The 17,968-nt window shown below is 35.5% G+C and overlaps 1 protein-coding gene across 1 annotated transcript in view; it reads right to left on the bottom strand.

The window, feature by feature from the left end:
• Positions 1–1,232: 1,232 nt before the first annotated feature.
• Positions 1,233–17,968, bottom strand: part of ZNRF2 (zinc and ring finger 2) — a 42,042-nt gene continuing 25,306 nt past the window's right edge. The window contains exons 3-5 of the mRNA XM_081345099.1: positions 8,698–8,803; positions 6,512–6,593; positions 1,233–3,977 (exon numbers count right to left, since the gene is read on the bottom strand). Of these exons, the coding sequence (XP_081201225.1) occupies positions 6,536–6,593; positions 8,698–8,803 (164 nt within the window). The 3' untranslated portion in view covers positions 1,233–3,977; positions 6,512–6,535. The remainder of the gene's footprint in view (positions 3,978–6,511; positions 6,594–8,697; positions 8,804–17,968) is intronic.

Genomic DNA, 17,968 nt, shown 5'->3' with positions numbered 1-17,968 from the left:
AAATTCTCTGCAACCCAGTGGCTCATTGGTAAGCAATAAACAAGGTCAATATGAAAAAACAAGGTCAACATGAAAAAAGGTTATCTGAAAATCAGATTTGGAAACCAAAGATTATATAATTTTTCCAAAACCATCTTTGCAGTTTATGTAAACAATCTGTTGAAATTGTTGCCAGTGTTTAAGAATCAAGGTGTCAAAACATGGAAAAGTGTTGAGTCAGAATGCACTTTATAGAGCTTGTAAACAGAACAATCAACAATTGATTGGCACTTTTAGATAAATTAATCTATGAAATCAATTAAAATATTTTTTTTAAATTTCTGCCTTGTTAACACCTCAATATAATTGCATTTAGGATATTAAAGGCAATCCATGGTACTCTACAATTTAATAAATAGTTCACAAATTAGAACTATTTTTTATCTTTTTTCAAGGACATTCTAGTGTTTCAAAATTAAGCAAATCTAACTAGCTGCATTAATTAATGCCTCCTTAAAGTTTCCACTGATCAATATTTTAGTTGATAAAATAATTAAAATTCTATCACCTAGACTTTTTAGATTTAAAATAATCATGCTGAAGCAATGCAAGACCTGATAGCTTAAAAATACCTTTGGGCTGATAACTTCTGCAAATAATTATTGCACAGTATTAATGTTATCTCATGGAATAACCTCTGCTGGACATTTTGTTGCATCAATTTTTCAAATATACAAACCAGCAGCCTAAATAAATACTGCTGTTTTGCATTTGTTCATAGCAACCTTTTCCAACCTTATGGCTCCAAGTGTGCTGGAACAACTAACACTTGGTTGGGATAGTGATTGAGAATTTAAGAGTGTTACTCTCAGATGTGCTAGTACTATACCAGGTTGAAAGTTTTAACTTTCAAAACAAAGGCATTAACTAGTCTACATGTAGATTTCAGTCTCCTATGTATTCCCATCATCATGCAGAGAAAAGAAAAGCAGGCTGACTCATGTATATATCCCAACCAGAGAGAACAATGACTGAAAATAACATAACCCATTTTTTAAATAATGCTGCCCTCTTATGGTTTTACTTCTAACACCTTTCGACCTTTATACTATACCCTATGGAGATTCCCAATCATCCAGACAATGGATGTCCCAGAGATGCTTTTTCCAAAAGGCAACTGGAGTTTTTTCCTTTGAAAACGTTTCACTTCTGAAGAGGTTTCTTGAATGAGAAATGAAATATTTTCAAAGGAAAAAAACCAAGACAGTCCAGTTGCCTTTTGGAAAAAGCACCTTTGGGACTCTCAATGCACTGCTGCAGGAAAAGGAGCCGTTTTCTGGTCCTCATGTCCGACCAGGACTATATGTGTGTGCACGTTTGTTTCAATGAATAGATGAGTAGTGTGTGAAGAAGTGATAATGAAAAGGAGGAAATAATAAAAGTAGTATCTACCACTTGGAATTTGGCATCAACTCAGCCAGATGTGGCTTCTGGCAACTTTCTCATTAAAGAACGTACCTTTTGATTGCTAAGTGGTTATCACTACAGTTACCACAGTTTACCCAGTGGACTGTGGTTTACAGCAGGCCTGAACTTCTAACTTACATGGTTTTACCCTAGGCCTGAAATCTCAAATTCATTTTATTAGTGAATTAATTTAGAACAATGGCTTCTGACTTTTCAGTCTAGTAAGCAGAGCAACATGCACAAACTCTTTAACTTTCACATTTCTTTGTAGGATTTGTTCAAAAAACCCAGAATATCTGAGGAAGGCTATCCCTATTACATAAGTAGTGGCAGTTAAAATAATAGGGAAAGGAACTCTCTTCCCTTATAAGGTATTGGTTTGGGGACCAGGCTCAATTTGAGAGTTGCATAAATAAAAAAAATAAATTATTTCAAATAAATAAAATGAAGGGATGAGATAATTAGGAAAACTCAAACAAATATCTGATTCTCAAAAGTATTTTGTATCCAAAAGTTTGTTTTATTTCTAGTTACATGTCCTTTACACTTGGCTCTGGCTGATCTCAGTATTTTGCACCTGGTTCTTAAACAGTTGATCCAATTAAAAAAACAAATCGCAAAGTTCTCTCATTCCCACGCTACACAGCCAATATTATGTTTTAATTAAAGTTGTCTTAGATGTTCTGAATAAAAGAAATATCTTTCATATTATGTTTTTTTTTTACGAATTTAGTGTTGAAAAATGAAAGAAACCCTTTAGAGAAAAACCAGCGAATGGGAAAAGACTCAGGTTCTTGCCACTTGTCCCTCATGACTTCTTTCCTGTAAATACCCCTTCTTGTGTTGTTGTTTGTTTTTTGCACATTGCAAGCAAATGTGGTTTGGGAATTTCATGCTTGCTGAACATCAACTTCTGACCATTATGTAATATTGAACCAGAGAAAGAAAATACAATATTTTTTTCTTTCTGAAGTAAAGTAAAGTTTGCTGGCTATAGCATTTAATACATATGTACACTGCAAAAGACATTCTTCATGAATTTAATATTTGGTTTAAAATTTTAAGAGTTGTGAATGTACAGCAAATGTACGAAATATTTCTATAAGCACATGAATTACGTGCAATGTAACAAGTCATTAATAACAATAAGTCAACAGAATAATCTTTTTAAAATGATCTTAGGGGAACAGAATACATAAATATAATGAAATAATCTGATTACACAACTTATTTTTCTCATTTCAAGTTTCAAGTTTTCCATCACCTTTATTAAATAGTTTTTCATGTTGTCACAAACTTTATATTTTAACTGCTTCTAAAAACATCCTCAAATATATTAACAGCTCATAATTTTATTTGATCAGCTTCTTCTCTACCCTATCAGAGAAAGCCCATTTTACAATTTATGATAAGACACAATTGTGTAGTAAAGTATTATAGATTCAAGAATACAGGCAATATACCCAGAAAGTATGTAAGCCTGATTATATCAACAAGAAGCACATGGGACTGGGTGTAGGATTACAGCTAATGTATCAATGACATTGATGCAAATTATTGTAATCTGCTATGACCAGCCATTGAGATACAGTAATCTCCAATACAAAAGTTTTAAAAAGGCCGGATATTATCCCAATGAAACATTTCATCTTTCCTACCTTTGTGACTACTGAATCTAAGGAAAGGTGGACTGGTAACTGTGATAGTATAAGAAAATAACTACCTGAAACATTAAAAATATAATACCCGTTAAATTAGCTTGACTGGCAGCATTCTGAAAGATGTTATTTGCCATGTCCCTATAAGTTTTTTTTAAAAAATATTGCATAGCTGTTAGATTATGCATTTTCAAAAAAAAATTGCTGCATTGATATTTACAATTTACAATGTACTTTATTATACAGAAATGAGAAGAGATTATGGATTTCAATAACTCTAATTGGATCAAGAATATTAATTCAGAATTAGCCTTGATTGCATTTTGTTTTTTTTGGGCTGCTTTGTGACAAAAGCTTTACTTTTCAAAATTTTCAAAGATTCAAAGAAAGAACATTGCATTATTTTCCATAAAAATGTGAACAGCATATTGAGTGAAGAATCTTTGATTCTCATAGTTTGTCTCCTTTACTGTGAGAAAAAAGAATAGGGGATTCCCAAAGAAAAAATGGCATCTTCCTTGTAAAATGTTCCAGTCTGATGTAGAGCATACAGCTTCTGTTCAAGGAATTATGTCAGAACATTCTGTTTCTGTACACTGCTTTTAAAAAAAATGAAAGTAACTTTGGCCTGTAAATATAAAATATCAATGAAGTTTGTGGGAGAGAATTTTTCCAGGATGTGCAGCATTTTCAAAATCCCTGTGATGCCTTTAGATGAGCATTTGGTACACTGAGGATCCAGCTTTGCACCATTTGTCCCATGCTTGTTCCATCTTCTTCTTTCCCACTCCAAAACGAACACAAGTTCACTTTTAGATTGACTTCTAATGATGGAACTTCACATCTATTACTTCTGGTAAGCAGTGTAAGAGACTACAAAAGATTAACAAACATACAATTATATTTCTTGAGAGTAAAATACATTTTCTAAATCACAGTAGTATCTATCAGGACATCTGATATTCAGGTATTTAAAAATAATTATAATTAATTTTCTTGAACTTATTCTTTAATATTAATAGTTTTGAGAAATAATTACTTTCACTTCAGCGTATGGCTAATATCTTTTAGCATAGCTTCTTTATTTGTATGTGGTCTATTCCTGAAGGCTCTGGTCTGGACAGATAACAATCAAGATCAGTATAAGATAGCTCCACATGTAATATAAAGAAAATAAAGTCATGAACCCACCCTTTGCTCAGTCATGTTCTACTCCTATGTTAAATGAAATAACTAGATCTTAACTGCACTTCTGAAACCAGGAAGAAAAGAACAGATCTGGTCTCCATTAAGAAGGAATTCCTAAGCATGAAGATTAAGATAGAAACCTTCTACTTCTGAATCAGTTATGGCTTTTTGGACTATAAGTACTGGAACACTTTGGGGATATGTATATTTTTCAAGGTTGTATAGAAAGTTCTGGTAATTTGGTTGTTACAACTCTGTGAAGTAAATTTGTTTATTTAGTGAAACTTATGGCTGTCTTAATTGCAATCACAACCTTTGACTGAATAAGAGAAACTGACCGAATATAGCTCTTTATTCAATATCTATCATTTCTATATTTAAGGGTAGATAATTCTACCATAACTAGGCAAAGAACAGGCACTGGTTACAGGTAATCTGCAGTACATTAGTTAGGACTGCCACCATATTTTTAAAAAATATACTGCTAATACAATATTACAATGCAGCAACAATACAATATATCATTAAAATATCAATAGTAGAAAATTCCTTCAAGCTAGTTTGCTTATTTCCTGTCTTTTTTATGTTTATAAATTAGTCAAGGTGGTATTCATACCTAATATTCCCTTCTCCTGTTTTACCTACAACAACCCTGTGAAATGAGTTGGCTGAGAGAGTGACTGGCTCAAAATCACCTTCAGATGGCTTTTGTGCTTAAGGCTCCTGGTTTCTAGCTGACGCCTTAACCAGTAGACCAAATCAGCTCTTTTTTGTGGCAGCATCAATAGTTTACATCTCTAACTCTATGCTTTTTGTTGCAATTGGATACGAAAGCTATATCAGTGAAGCAAGAGGTTTTTTTTTCCCTTTCTCTTTTGGGGAAAAATGCAAAGAAGAGTAACTTAAGATGATCAAAGGCCTGGAGGCAAAAACAGGAATTGGGGTATGGCTAGACTAAAGAAAAGAAGGATTAGGAGTGGCAAGATAGCAGTATTCTGGTATTTGATGGGCTGCCACAAAGAAGAGGGGATCAAATTATTTTCCAAAGTACCAGAAGGCAAGACAAGAAACAATGGATGAAAATTAATGAAGGAGAGAAGCAACCTGGAATTAAGGAGAAACTTCCTATCAGTGAGGACAATTAACCAGTTGTGGGTGCTTCATCACCGGATGTTTTTAAGAAAAGACTGGACAGCCACCTGTGTGAAATGCTAGGGTCTCCTGCCTGAGCAGAGAGTTGGGACTAAAGACTTCCAAGATCCCTTCCAGCTCTATTCTGATTCTAAAGCTTAAACCATGGCAATCAAAACATCCATGTGATACATATGTGGCTTCTTTTATATCCACTATCTAGGAGATACACAATATAATTAAAGTGCCCACAATTAAAAGAGATGTTAACCTAAAATAACTTGTATTGTATCTGAATTCAAATTTTTTAAATATAAATATTATACCAGAAACAGCAGCAGGCATTCAAAATAGGAATTTCTCATTTCAAACATGCTGCTTTCTTCCTTCAGATTGTAAGTTTTTGGATTTAAAAAAAAAAAGAGAAATTTCCTTACAATATGACAGTGATCCCAACAAGAAAAAAATGATTAAATCATGGCAAAGATCTTAGGGATTACAAATCAGTTCTGAATAGGCTAATTGACATTGCTCAGATAGCATCCCTACTTCAAAATATTCTTTAAAAACGAACTGGCATATGGAATTCATGACAATGAAATACAGTAGACCCTATTGTTATATACACCTTGTGTACCATTACAAACACAACAATATACAGGTAGGCCTCAACTTAACAACAGTTCATTTAGTGACTGTTTGAAGTTGCAACAGCACTGAAAAAAGTGACTTATGACTATTTTTCACACTTACAACCATTGCAGCATTCCCATAGTCACATGAACAAAATATAGAGGCTTGCGAACTGACTCATATTTATGAGAGTTACAGTGTTCCAAAACCATGTGTTCACCTTTTCCAACATTCTGATAAGCAGAGTCAATGGGGAAGCCAGATTCACTTAACAACGGTGACAAGAAAGGTTATAAAATGGGGCAAAACTCACTTAACAAATGTTTCACTTAGCAACAGAAATTTTGGGTTCAACTGTGGTTGTAAATTGAGGACTACTTGTAAATCAAAAGAGAGCTAATAGTAACTCAATTATTAGTTGACATTAAAAAGAGTAAGAAACTAACAACTCTTACCTTTAAAAGCAGCAAACTTGGCGATTAATCTGAAGGATGCTCAGGACAAGATCTATTTACTTCAAACCATTCATCTATGCATCTAAGGAATGACAAAAAGGAGAAAAATTCAGGCTTAAATATGAGAACAAATTATATTTTAAATTTTGTTAAAATTGACAATTAAAAATGCCAATTATAAGGCACTGATTTTCAAATAAATATTTTTGCTACTGTTAGGTATCATTAGAAAAACTACATAAGTAAATGACTTTTCAAAAGTTAATTGGTTTTAAAGAAATAAATGAAACAATATGTTGTGTTTCACGCATTCATAAATAGCTATGTTTCACTGAACAAGCTTTGTGGGCCTTAACGCCTAATCAAATTGAAGTAGTCCTTAATTTACAACCACAACTGGGAATGGAAATTTGTTCCTAAGTCACTGTAGTAAAGTTGAGTCATCGTGTGACTGAACAATATTATGAAGTTTTATGATCGTCTTTAAGCAAATCACCTGGTTATTTATATATTTATTTATATCCCATCTTCATTATTTTTTAAATACCGTATTTTTCAGACCATAAGACGCACTTTTTCCCCCCAAAAGTGTGTGTGTGTGTGTGTGGGGAAACGAGGGTGCGTCTTATGGTCCGAAGGTGATCCGTATGGCCAGCCCCAACCTCCGCAAGTGGAAAGCAAGGGAGATTGTGAGGATCACGAATCGGCATGTGCTGAGAAACGCCGATCTCACGCTCCTGCACTCTCCCTTGCTCGGTTTCAGCTTCCCTTGCTACAAGAGAAAGCAAGCTGAAACGGAGTGAGGGAGATTGCCTGGAATGCGAATCGGCTGATCTCGCGCTGCTGCAATCGGCCTCGTTTCAGCCTGCTTTCTCTTGTAGCAAGGGAAGCTGAAACCGAGCGAGGGAGTTTGCAGGAGCGCAAGATCGGCCGATTCGCATTTCTGGCAATCTCCCTCACTCCATTTCAGCTTGCTTTCTCCAAGAGAAAGCCGGGCTGCAGGGCCGCCTCCGCGGGTACTGCTCTAATGCAGAGAGGGAAGGACAAAGAGGGAGGGAGGGAAAGAAGGAAGGAAGGAAGGAAGGAAGGGACTATGGGAGAGGGAGGGAGAGAAAGAGAGAGAGAGAGAAAGAGAGAGAGAAGGAGAAAGATTTTTTTTCTTGTTTTCCTGCTCTAAAAACTGGGTGCGTCTTATGGTTCGGTGCGTCTTATGGTCCGAAAAATACGGTAATTCAAGGCGGCAAACATATCCAATACACCTTCCTCCTATTATTTTCAAGTGGTCGTAAATCTGAATTCAACTTATCCAATAAATGGTAAAATGGTAAAAAAAAAGTCACAAAAAGTAATCATATGACTACGCGGTCACTACAACTGCAAGCCCATTGCCAACCACCAAAATATTAACACGTGATTGTGGGAATGGTATGGCAATCAGAAATTTGAAGACTTCTTTTTGAGTCTGATAACCAGTCTTAAAGTTGAGAATTAAGTGCAAAGAAGGGCAAGGTGAGCCCTGCAATCTATTCACCACCCAGAATCCACTTTCACCTGGTGAAGTGATTGCATCAAAATTTTGTTCACTGTGTTCCTTGGCCTAAGGCCTAAGCACTCAACTAAATACTTCACCCACTGAGATGTTGCCCATCCTTCAGACATATGTGTTGTATATGCAGCAACCAATATTTTAAAGCTACTAATGCAATGTAATGAGAAAGCAAGTGTCTTCTCCCTTAAGACCTGTATTAAGTACTTTAAAAAGTCTGTGCGAGAGCGAGAGGGATAGGGGGACAAAGAGGGAGGGAGAGCAGGAGAGAATAGACACCAGATCCCTGGATAAATACTCTAAATTGTTTCAAATATATATGGTCTCCAAGAGAACAGGACAATTTTTAAAAAATAATTGCCCAACAGGACAATTTTTAAAAAATAAATGTGTCAATATTTACATAGGTAAACCTTTAAAGCTTTTATCTTTCTGCATTATATTATCAGATATCAAAAATGACATAATTATGTTTGAACTGAAACATTAAATATACCAATGCAACATGATCATAATTGGATTTAATTTTGACAGTTCATTTAGTAGCAGGAAAGACATGGTAGGTATGATGGATTCTGCCTACATGCCTCTAAATATAGTCCAATAGTTAGTTCTTGAATTATGTTTTGTATCCACTCACCCTTTATGATATATGCATAAACAAGGCAATCGTGCTATTGTATCCCCTTGCTGCAGTTCCTCCAAGCATATTGCACATTCTCCAGCATCTTTACTCAGGACATCCTCTATGGAAACAGATAAATTAACAGACACAATAGTTATTTTTTTAATACTTTGTTTTTTAAAAATTAAATGCTTCATGTTTTAAACCTAATGATGTTATTCACAAAGTTATATTGCAATTTGGTTTTATCCACCCCCATGAAGCTTTGCACTGACTCGCCACAGGGCTGCGTGCTTAGCTCCTACCTGTACTCATTGTATACATACAATTGTGTATAGTCTGACCCATTTACTACGATAATTAAGTTCGCAAATGATAGTGGGTCTTATTACAGGTAGAGATAAAACAGCGTACAGGGGGGAGGTACAAAAACTATCCATATGGTATTTAGAGAACAACTTGCACCTGAACATCAGTATGACAAAAGAGATGTTGCTAGACTTCTGGAGGAAAAGAGAGGAACCTGCCCCACTTTACATCGGGGGGGGGCGCTGTGTGGAGAGTTTCCTCCTTTAAATTCCTGTGAGTCTACCTCTGTGAAGATCTTACTTGGAAAGTGAATACGATCCAGGTGGCCAGAAAGGCCCAACAGAGACTCCACTTCCTCAGGGTCTTGCAGAAGAACAGGGTAGAACAACAACTAATGACCTTCTTTTACCAGTCTACTATAGAGAGAGTCCTCTCGCACTGTATTGTGGTTTGGTATGCTGGCCTGACAGCCAAGGATAGGAAAACATTACAGAGGGTGGTGAGCACAGCACAAAACATTGTGGGCTGTCCCCTGACACCACTGGACGACATCGCCAGGGCTCGCTGCCTTGGAAGAGTGAGGAAAATTCTCAGGGACGATTCACACCCTGGTCGTTACCTCTTTACTCTCCTACCATCGGGTAGGAGATACAGGAGTATAGCCAGCCGTACCAACAGGCTGAAGAACAGCTTCTATCCACGGGCTGTCAGGCTCTTGAACGGGAAATAATTTTATAATTTTATGTATGATTGACTTGCGAGGCCGGTATGTTGTGCAATCAGCTCACATAGTATCACAAGATGGTGGGTTTGTTGTCACTGTGAGTTGTGGTGGTGGGGGGCATGAAGGGAGGCTCAGCCAATCTCAATGTATACATGGTTGTATTTTGACAATAAAGGTTCATTCATTCAAAAACATAATGTTTCACATGCTTGTGGCTGTTAAAAGAATAATACAGACATCCGCAAGATGATTTTATGAATGGAACACTCTTGTTTAGTTAATCCACCATATCTTCTTCCAGGACATTTCATTCTATTTCAGCAGCAAAAAAACTGTATTCCACTGTCATGATTATGTTCAATTTCATAGGAGATATTGCCCTATTAAGGGTTTCTTCTCATTTTCTTTGTGGGAATGATTAGTTTGACTACACAAGTTCCACAAAAAGAAGTTGATCAAGAAATCGTTGAATTTATTATATAGAGAAGATATAACTGAAGTAACAACTTGTGTATATATAAACTCTGTTCAGTAGATACAACTCTTTTTATTATTATTCCCTAGAAGTCATGTTACTTTGTATTTTATCTATTGGTTTGTCCTATGTTAATATAGTTTCTTCTCATCATAGCTGATCTAGACATGAAACAATATAGAGGATGAGAAAACATCTCCTTAAGGTCCTTTTACAATTATAACAGTATAAGTAGTCCTTGACTTACAATTCATTTACAATGAACAGTATAGGTAGTCCTTTTACAATTCATTCCTAAATTACAACAGTTTAGGAAAAAAAGGTTGACTCCCTCTTCTTTGTGGCAGCCCCTGAGCTACTGGAACACTGCTATCATGTTACGTCTAGTCCACAGGTCTGCAACCCGCGGCTCCAGAGCCTCATGCAGCTCCCAGTCCTCTGCCATGTGCAGTCCCCCCCAAAAAAAAGTGGGACTAAAAAAGTTCAACCAATCAATTCAAATATGCAGGGTAGGTGCGTATCTCGCCTTGGCTCCACTCTTCAGTCAAACCCTGTTCTGCACATGCGCGCATGTACACACATGCGCACACATTTTTGCGGCTCCCAGTTTTTCCTTTTGTGAGGGAACCAGTTCCGAGTGGCTCTTTCACTGTATCAGGTTGCTGACCCCTGGTCTACTCCTTTTTTTCATTTAACTAGACATATCAATATAGCATAACAATTTTTGCTTTTGTCCTGCCTGGAAATAAGAACAATTATTTACTATAATCTGCTAATTTGGACTAATAAACATCATTCCAACTTGTTGGTTCCTTAGTGAATTAATTCTGTCACAAAATACTTTAATATTTTTACTATATTGTAATCACCAGCTAATGAAATTATCATAAAATGTGAAGAAAAGTGAAAAAACTATGTCCAACAGTAGTAAACACAATGCAAGAAATTCAGATCACCTATAAATCTCCAGTTGACAAAACACTGTAAACATTTACATCTCGTTACATATTATTTTACTTTTTTATAAAGATACTTTCACACTTTACTATGCCTGCTCTACTGAAATAAGGAAAGACCATATGGAACATATGCACATTAACCTATTTCTCCCAATCTCGTATATATATAACAAATGTTGAATCTAATACACAGAAGACATAAATGAAACTACAATTTATGCAGTTATCTAGATAGTCCTCAACCTTCAACCATTTGTTCAAAGTTATGACAGTGCTGAATGAAGGGACAGTTGGCCTGTATTTGAAGTTACTGCAGTCTCCGGATGAAATTTTGGGCAATCTACCTCCTCTTATGACCAACTGCAGGGATGCTGGAGCTGCCTCCACCCCCCCTACACTATCATTTCCCCCTGTTCTGTACCAGAGAATTTGACTCTCCTCCCTGCTCTGTCATATCTTTTCCAATGACCTCTTCCAAAGATCATCTTTTCTATAAAGATCAGCTCATGTCTTCCTGGAAACAAGGAACATCTGGAAGCAGGCGCCATACTCACAATCTCTCAGGAGGGCATGATTTTTCCAATCATAAATTTGGAAAATTAGGCCCTTCAGGGATTGAAAGAATAGCACTCATTTCCAGAATGTTCTAAGAAGGTCTCTGTAGGAAGTCTATGCATTGTATTGATCTTTGAGGTAAGTGGTGCAAGCAGTGATGAGATGGGGAGGACCCCTGTCTGGCAGGGTAGGAAGTAGGCCCATGCCCTATAGGATTCAGTGGGGTGGGAAATAGGTAAAAAGTGCCTCAGGGGGTGCGGGAGACTCTGGGAAGCCAAGCATACACCACACATGTAAACTGGGGGAATGCTTCAGTGCAAGCCTGGACTTGAAATAGAGTGCAGACCTGGGCCTACAATCCACTCTCTCTTAACAACCCCAATAGGATTGCGGTTGTTGAATGAAGCAATTGTGTGGGCATCTTAACAACCACAACTTACAACTATAATTCTGAGCTCTATTGTGATCATAAACCAAGGACTACCTGTAAACTCTATTCAGCAGACAAACCGATGCCAGTTTTATTGATTCAGAAATGGTTTGCTCTATAGTAAACTTTATTACTGTATAAATCTATTTAAAATAATCATGTGAAATTCACATTAATATTCGTAAAGAACATGATATGCAATAACATTAGTACAAATCCCCTTACAACACTGCTAACTTCCAGGTATTTTGATTTCTGGAAATTCTGAGTCAAGGAACAGAAAAATACAAGTAAATACTAGTTAGTGAATTTTGTATTAGGTGACTTCTATAGTACAAGTACTCTCTATCACTAGTAGGTTTATCTTGTATAACAAAAGTATATTAACAAATACTTGTTAATATTTCTTATGTGTAATGCAAAAGCAGAATTAAGCTACTGATAAACGAAGGTTAGGTTTGTATTCTGAATAATTTGACACATATTTATTGCTTAACAATAATTCGTCAGATTGACTACCAGTCAGAATTTCAATCACAACTCTGTTCACTCCTCTTCATATAATACTGCTAAGTTTGTAAAGCCGCCCTGAGTCTTCGGAGAAGGGCGGGATATAAATGGAATTAAGATAAATAAAAATAAATAAATAATAATAAAAAAAGCCTAGGAAAAACAAGTACAGAAAAAAACTGATGCAAAAATATTACAGCAAACTGAAGTTATTATAGCAGCCATAAGGTCACTACCTATTCTGAAGGAGGAAAAGAAAATACCGTAGTAGCATTTGCTAACTACCACAGCTATCCAAGCTCTTAACTTTTGACCTGGTCCTGCTTAGCTCAACTTCAAATGTCAGCTGCTTGTTGTGATACAACTTAAGATGTGTTACTTATTAGCCAAGTAGTTAAATTCTGTTTACCATTACTTTGAGACATTCTGAAAACTAAGTGTATTAGGAGTTTCTGTAGATCATTTTATCAAGCCTTGAAATGTCTGTTTCATCCACCTCAAGTGCAAAGTAAGTCCAAGGTTTTCTGCTGAAATGTCTATAATGTTAAATTTATATCAAGACAGCATAATAAGCAAGTAGCAAAGCCAATCAAAACAAAATCTATCTCCCAAAAAACATTTAATGAAAGCATCCAAACCAGATCTCCCCTGCCCCCGTCTAGAATATCAAGAATGAACTGACTTATTTCAACACCACAGAAAAAATCTGAATGGAAAATGCTTTACAACTATAAACAGGTAGTCCTCTACTTAAAATGGCAATATGGACTGTAATTTCCATCACTAAGTGATACAGTCTTAAAGCACAATCACACTGTTTACAATGGCAATCCCTGCAGTCTCAGTGGCTGCCAATAACTGAATCCCATGGTTGTTAGGCAAGGCAACTTCCTGTCAACTTCCCTTAACCAAGTCAGTATGAAAGGGAGCAGGAAGTTGTAGTCCCAGGTCTGCAAGCAGGTACGGATGGGGTAGGCAGCAACAGGGTGGAAGAGGATATGGGGTAGGGTTGAGGAAGGTGTATGAGATGTGCTGCAAGAAACAGATGCCAAGAGATGTCATGCAGGTTGGAGAGAATGTTAAACAGATATTGCATGAGGAAGGTGTGTGGGTGTATGTGACTGGCGCGGGGAAGATGAACAAGGGTGAGAAAAGGTGTCATGTAATGTGGGGAGGATTCATGTGTACAATGAAATGCATGACATGCCATGCATGTCAGGGAGGATTTACGACAGGATATTTAAGGTACTGTGTAGATTGAGAGTGCGCAAGAGTATATGCAAGAAGTGCCACATGGGTTGGGAAGGGTGCAAGAGGGGCCAGACAAGGATGAGGACAAAGGGGTTGAGGAAGGGTACAGGGATGGGAGAAATTTATCCCAATGACTTTTATCTTCCCTCCTAGCTTCCCCTTTGACTTTCTGGGGAAGCCAGCATGGAAGGTTGCAAATGGTGATCAAGTGATTGTGGGGCTTTAGTAACTACTTGTAGGGTGGTGAATGGGTTGCCAAGCACCCAGATCATGATAATGTAACTATAGAGGTGTTGGGCAGGGGGCTTGGTGGCCCATGTGGTAAGGACACTGAGTCAGAAAATCATTGAGAGGTCGACAGCTGTAAACCGAGAGGCAAGCCACATGATTAAATGAGTTCCCATCAATTTGCCCAGCTCTTTCCAACCTAGCAGTTCAAAAGCATGTAAATGCAAGTGGATAAATAGGTACCACTTCAATCGGAAAATACCAGGGACAAAAAAGGAGCCACCTCACGCATCCCCTCGGCAACAATGATGTCACTGGCTAATCCTTTCAACCGCCTTGGTAGGTGCTTCTGACACAAATGTAGTAGTAATAGTGGGATTTCTAGAACTCTGAGAACTGCACTTCTTTCAGTAAAAATTGAACTAACTTTACAAATCCTCTAAATATAAGTTTTGTAGTGCTTTTCATTTCATCTCATTTGTATGTTTTGGCCTACAACAAGCAACAAAGCCTCTTTCTGCTTTGATCATTAAAGAATAACTGTTATTCTAAAAAAAAGACAGTAAATCTGTATAAAATCTTTTTTGTAACTTTGAAACTGTAGCTAGTGTATATATTCAGTAAGTATTTTTGCTCCAAATAACAATTATCTTGAACAAATGTAATTTTATAATGACCAATCTCATCTTTAAAATTTTATAAACACACAGCACAACACTCACAGTCACTGTCATGGTTCCAATTAATGAGACAGTTAAAACAACATTCAGGCATTGTTTTATCTAAAAAGTCTATAATAATGAAATGAAGCATCGGCACTCATGGATGGATGCCAGAATCTGAATTCTCCTCCCCTTGACCCCCCACATCATACAGAATTTCCCTCCCTTATTTACAAGTCATGAATCACATTTACCAATTAATTCAACACACAAAGTTTCACTTCCCTTTTGACGTGGCTCCCTTATCTTGTCAAAACATCTAGGTTGCATTTCTCCCACATTTTAGTGATTCAAAACCCAACAGTTAAAGCAAAGGGCTGCCTTTTATATTGTCAGTGCAAAACATGTCAACGTTTGCAGCATTGACAGTCACACAAAGACTTATTTACATGTTTGTACTCACAGAGAGACGGACATATATACAATTAGATTTTAACTGCCTGTTTTAACGATGGGGCATGCATTAAAATCTTTGCATGTTCATAAAAACAATATTTTCCATTTTTTCAAAATAAATACAGTAACATACATCCTATTCTCAAATTTTGCCACATGAAATAGTAGACATCAGATTTCCGACGTATGGGCTTTTCAAGAGACTCTGAGGCATTGTTTACCTTAAAAGTCCTTTATTCAGCCTAATACACTGGCAAATGCTTTGCTCGAAGGAAGCTTGAATCTGAAATCTCCGCCCCCCTTGCACAATATATTAAAACATAATTCTGCACCTTTCTAATTTTGTCATTAATCAAATTCTCCTATTAATTTGAAGAATCAGTTTCCCTTCCATTAGAAAACCTTAATTTCAGATGGCCTTGAGGAATAATCCTCCTCTTCCCCCCTCCCAATCTCTTAAAGCAATACACAAGTTTAACATATGAAATGGCTACTTCTTCATCTCTTGTCAAGCAATAACATTCGATGTTAGCTCAAAATAAATACAGTAACATACATCCTATTCTCAAATTTTGCCACATGAAATAGTAGACCTTGAAAGTGGAAAATTCAGGTTCCACCTTTCAATCAAATGCTGCTTCCTTATGATCATTGAGTTTAATACGGATTATAAACATAAATACATATACTATGCAATTATATGTGGTGGATTCAGAGAAAAGATAGATTTGACCCCATTTCTGCATACTTGTTATAATATAGTTTGCACATATAATTTCACTTAGAAACCCAAAACCCAAATAAATAAATCATTCAACTGATCCACTATCCAGAGGCTCCTCATATTATATCAATTCTGTAATTTGCCAAATATGAAAAAATCTATTTTACAATGTAAGGATTATTTTATATGGACAAAACTTTTAAAGAAGTTGAACTAATGAATTTGTTCCTTCAAGAGGAGCTAACGGCATCATTTATTTTTATCAGAAGATAGAAGTCAATTAAAAATTACTATTGACACTAACCACAGATCAGTATTGGTCCATTAAAATTTTTCAAATATTTCTAATCTTTTAAATGATTTTGTGTATCTATTAAACTCTAAAACTGACTTCTCATGTTCAGTTTTAGGTAATGTTCTAGAACCAGATTAAATAAGAAATTATTTTCAATATATTGTAGAAGACTAGCAGTGATCTCAATACAGATTATGTAGATAGAAGCAATATAAATTTGTAGTGTAAGATGTTTGTATTTTAGAATTAAGTAGATGGAATCTTATGTCATCAATGCTTCTTTAAAAATTGATAAGGGTGAATATTGCTATAGGACTTATGACTACAATATTATTCTGGTAAGCTTGGAACAGCTCATTTTCAACTAGGACAAAGACAATGTTGAAATGGTCGGTGACATCTCAGCTTTGCAAATCAGAATTATGAACATGATTTTAAACCATTCTAATCTGGTTTCTACCCTACTTTTCACACTTTTGATTTTCTTGAATTCAATCAATCGAGACTGCAAAAAATGACGAGTATCCTTTAAAATTCTGAATCAAAACATTTTTCTACTGTTTTAAATAAACTAAATTTTGTTTAATAGAATTGTCTTATTACTTAAGCCTTATGCTGCATGGTATATAAAGTTCTTTGTCATTTTCTTACAATCTTTTCAACATAAAAATATTAAGACTAAGCAATAATTCTGTAATTGTAGTTATAATTGCTGCAATGGAAATCAGAACCAATCTTCCTCCCTTCCTCCCTGGATTAGTTTGTGTTAAGATTTTATGTCCTCTAAAAAACTAAAGATTTTTTATGCAAGCAGTGTAAAAAATGTGAGGGTTCACTAACCCATATAATATAGTCATGATCATTTGGTAACTTTTTGGAATGGTATATTAAGGTATTTAAGTAGATTTCGGGGGAAATATTTAAATGTTGTGATATTGAATTGTACATCAAAGTTTGTTTAACAGAAATTGTGGATGTATTAAACAAGGGGGTAGTTAAAAAAAAATCATATTGCAAAATGTGAGAAATGATTATTCCAGATGTTAAAAAATGATTGTCAGCAATCTGTTTTGGATGAGAAAATATTTTCCACCAATCAAAAAAAGTAGCACAATGTGTTTCTATAACAGATATTTTGTGATGTTTTGCAATAATATCAATTATATTATAGTAGTATTTATTAGTAGAATAGTGACTGTTGATAAATATAACAAATATGCTACTATAATAGAATAAAATATTTCCCTCTTTATTTGGTTTTTCCTATTTTTTTAAAAAATAAAAATGGTTTTATTATTTGTGCATCCTAAGAATTACTTTGTTGTAATTTTTGCTGCTGTACTCGTAAACCAATTCTATTTACCATATTGACCAGTGATACAAATACAAATAATATGTATTTTAGTTTTTGAATGTTTCGATATAATAATAGTTTCTTGTGATGCATGTTTATATGCTTTGGAAAAAGTGGGCAATAAAATATTTTTATAAAAAAATATTTAGCTATTATAACTATATTTAGCTATTATAACATTATATTATGTTATTGTACCTTAAAAAAGGGTAGACAAAGTTCTATTGAAATTCTATTTAAACAGTCCAAGAAGCATTTAATGCATAAATTATTCAGTTCCAAAACACTGTGAAGGACGATTAATAGTTTCAAATTTTACAATAGAAGAGAATATATGTTCTCAGAATCATGGAC

This window comes from Vipera berus, assembly GCF_964194415.1.
Source record: "Vipera berus genome assembly, chromosome: Z".
Taxonomy (NCBI): Eukaryota; Metazoa; Chordata; class Lepidosauria; order Squamata; family Viperidae; genus Vipera; species Vipera berus.
This window is presented reverse-complemented; position numbering and strand designations above follow the sequence as displayed.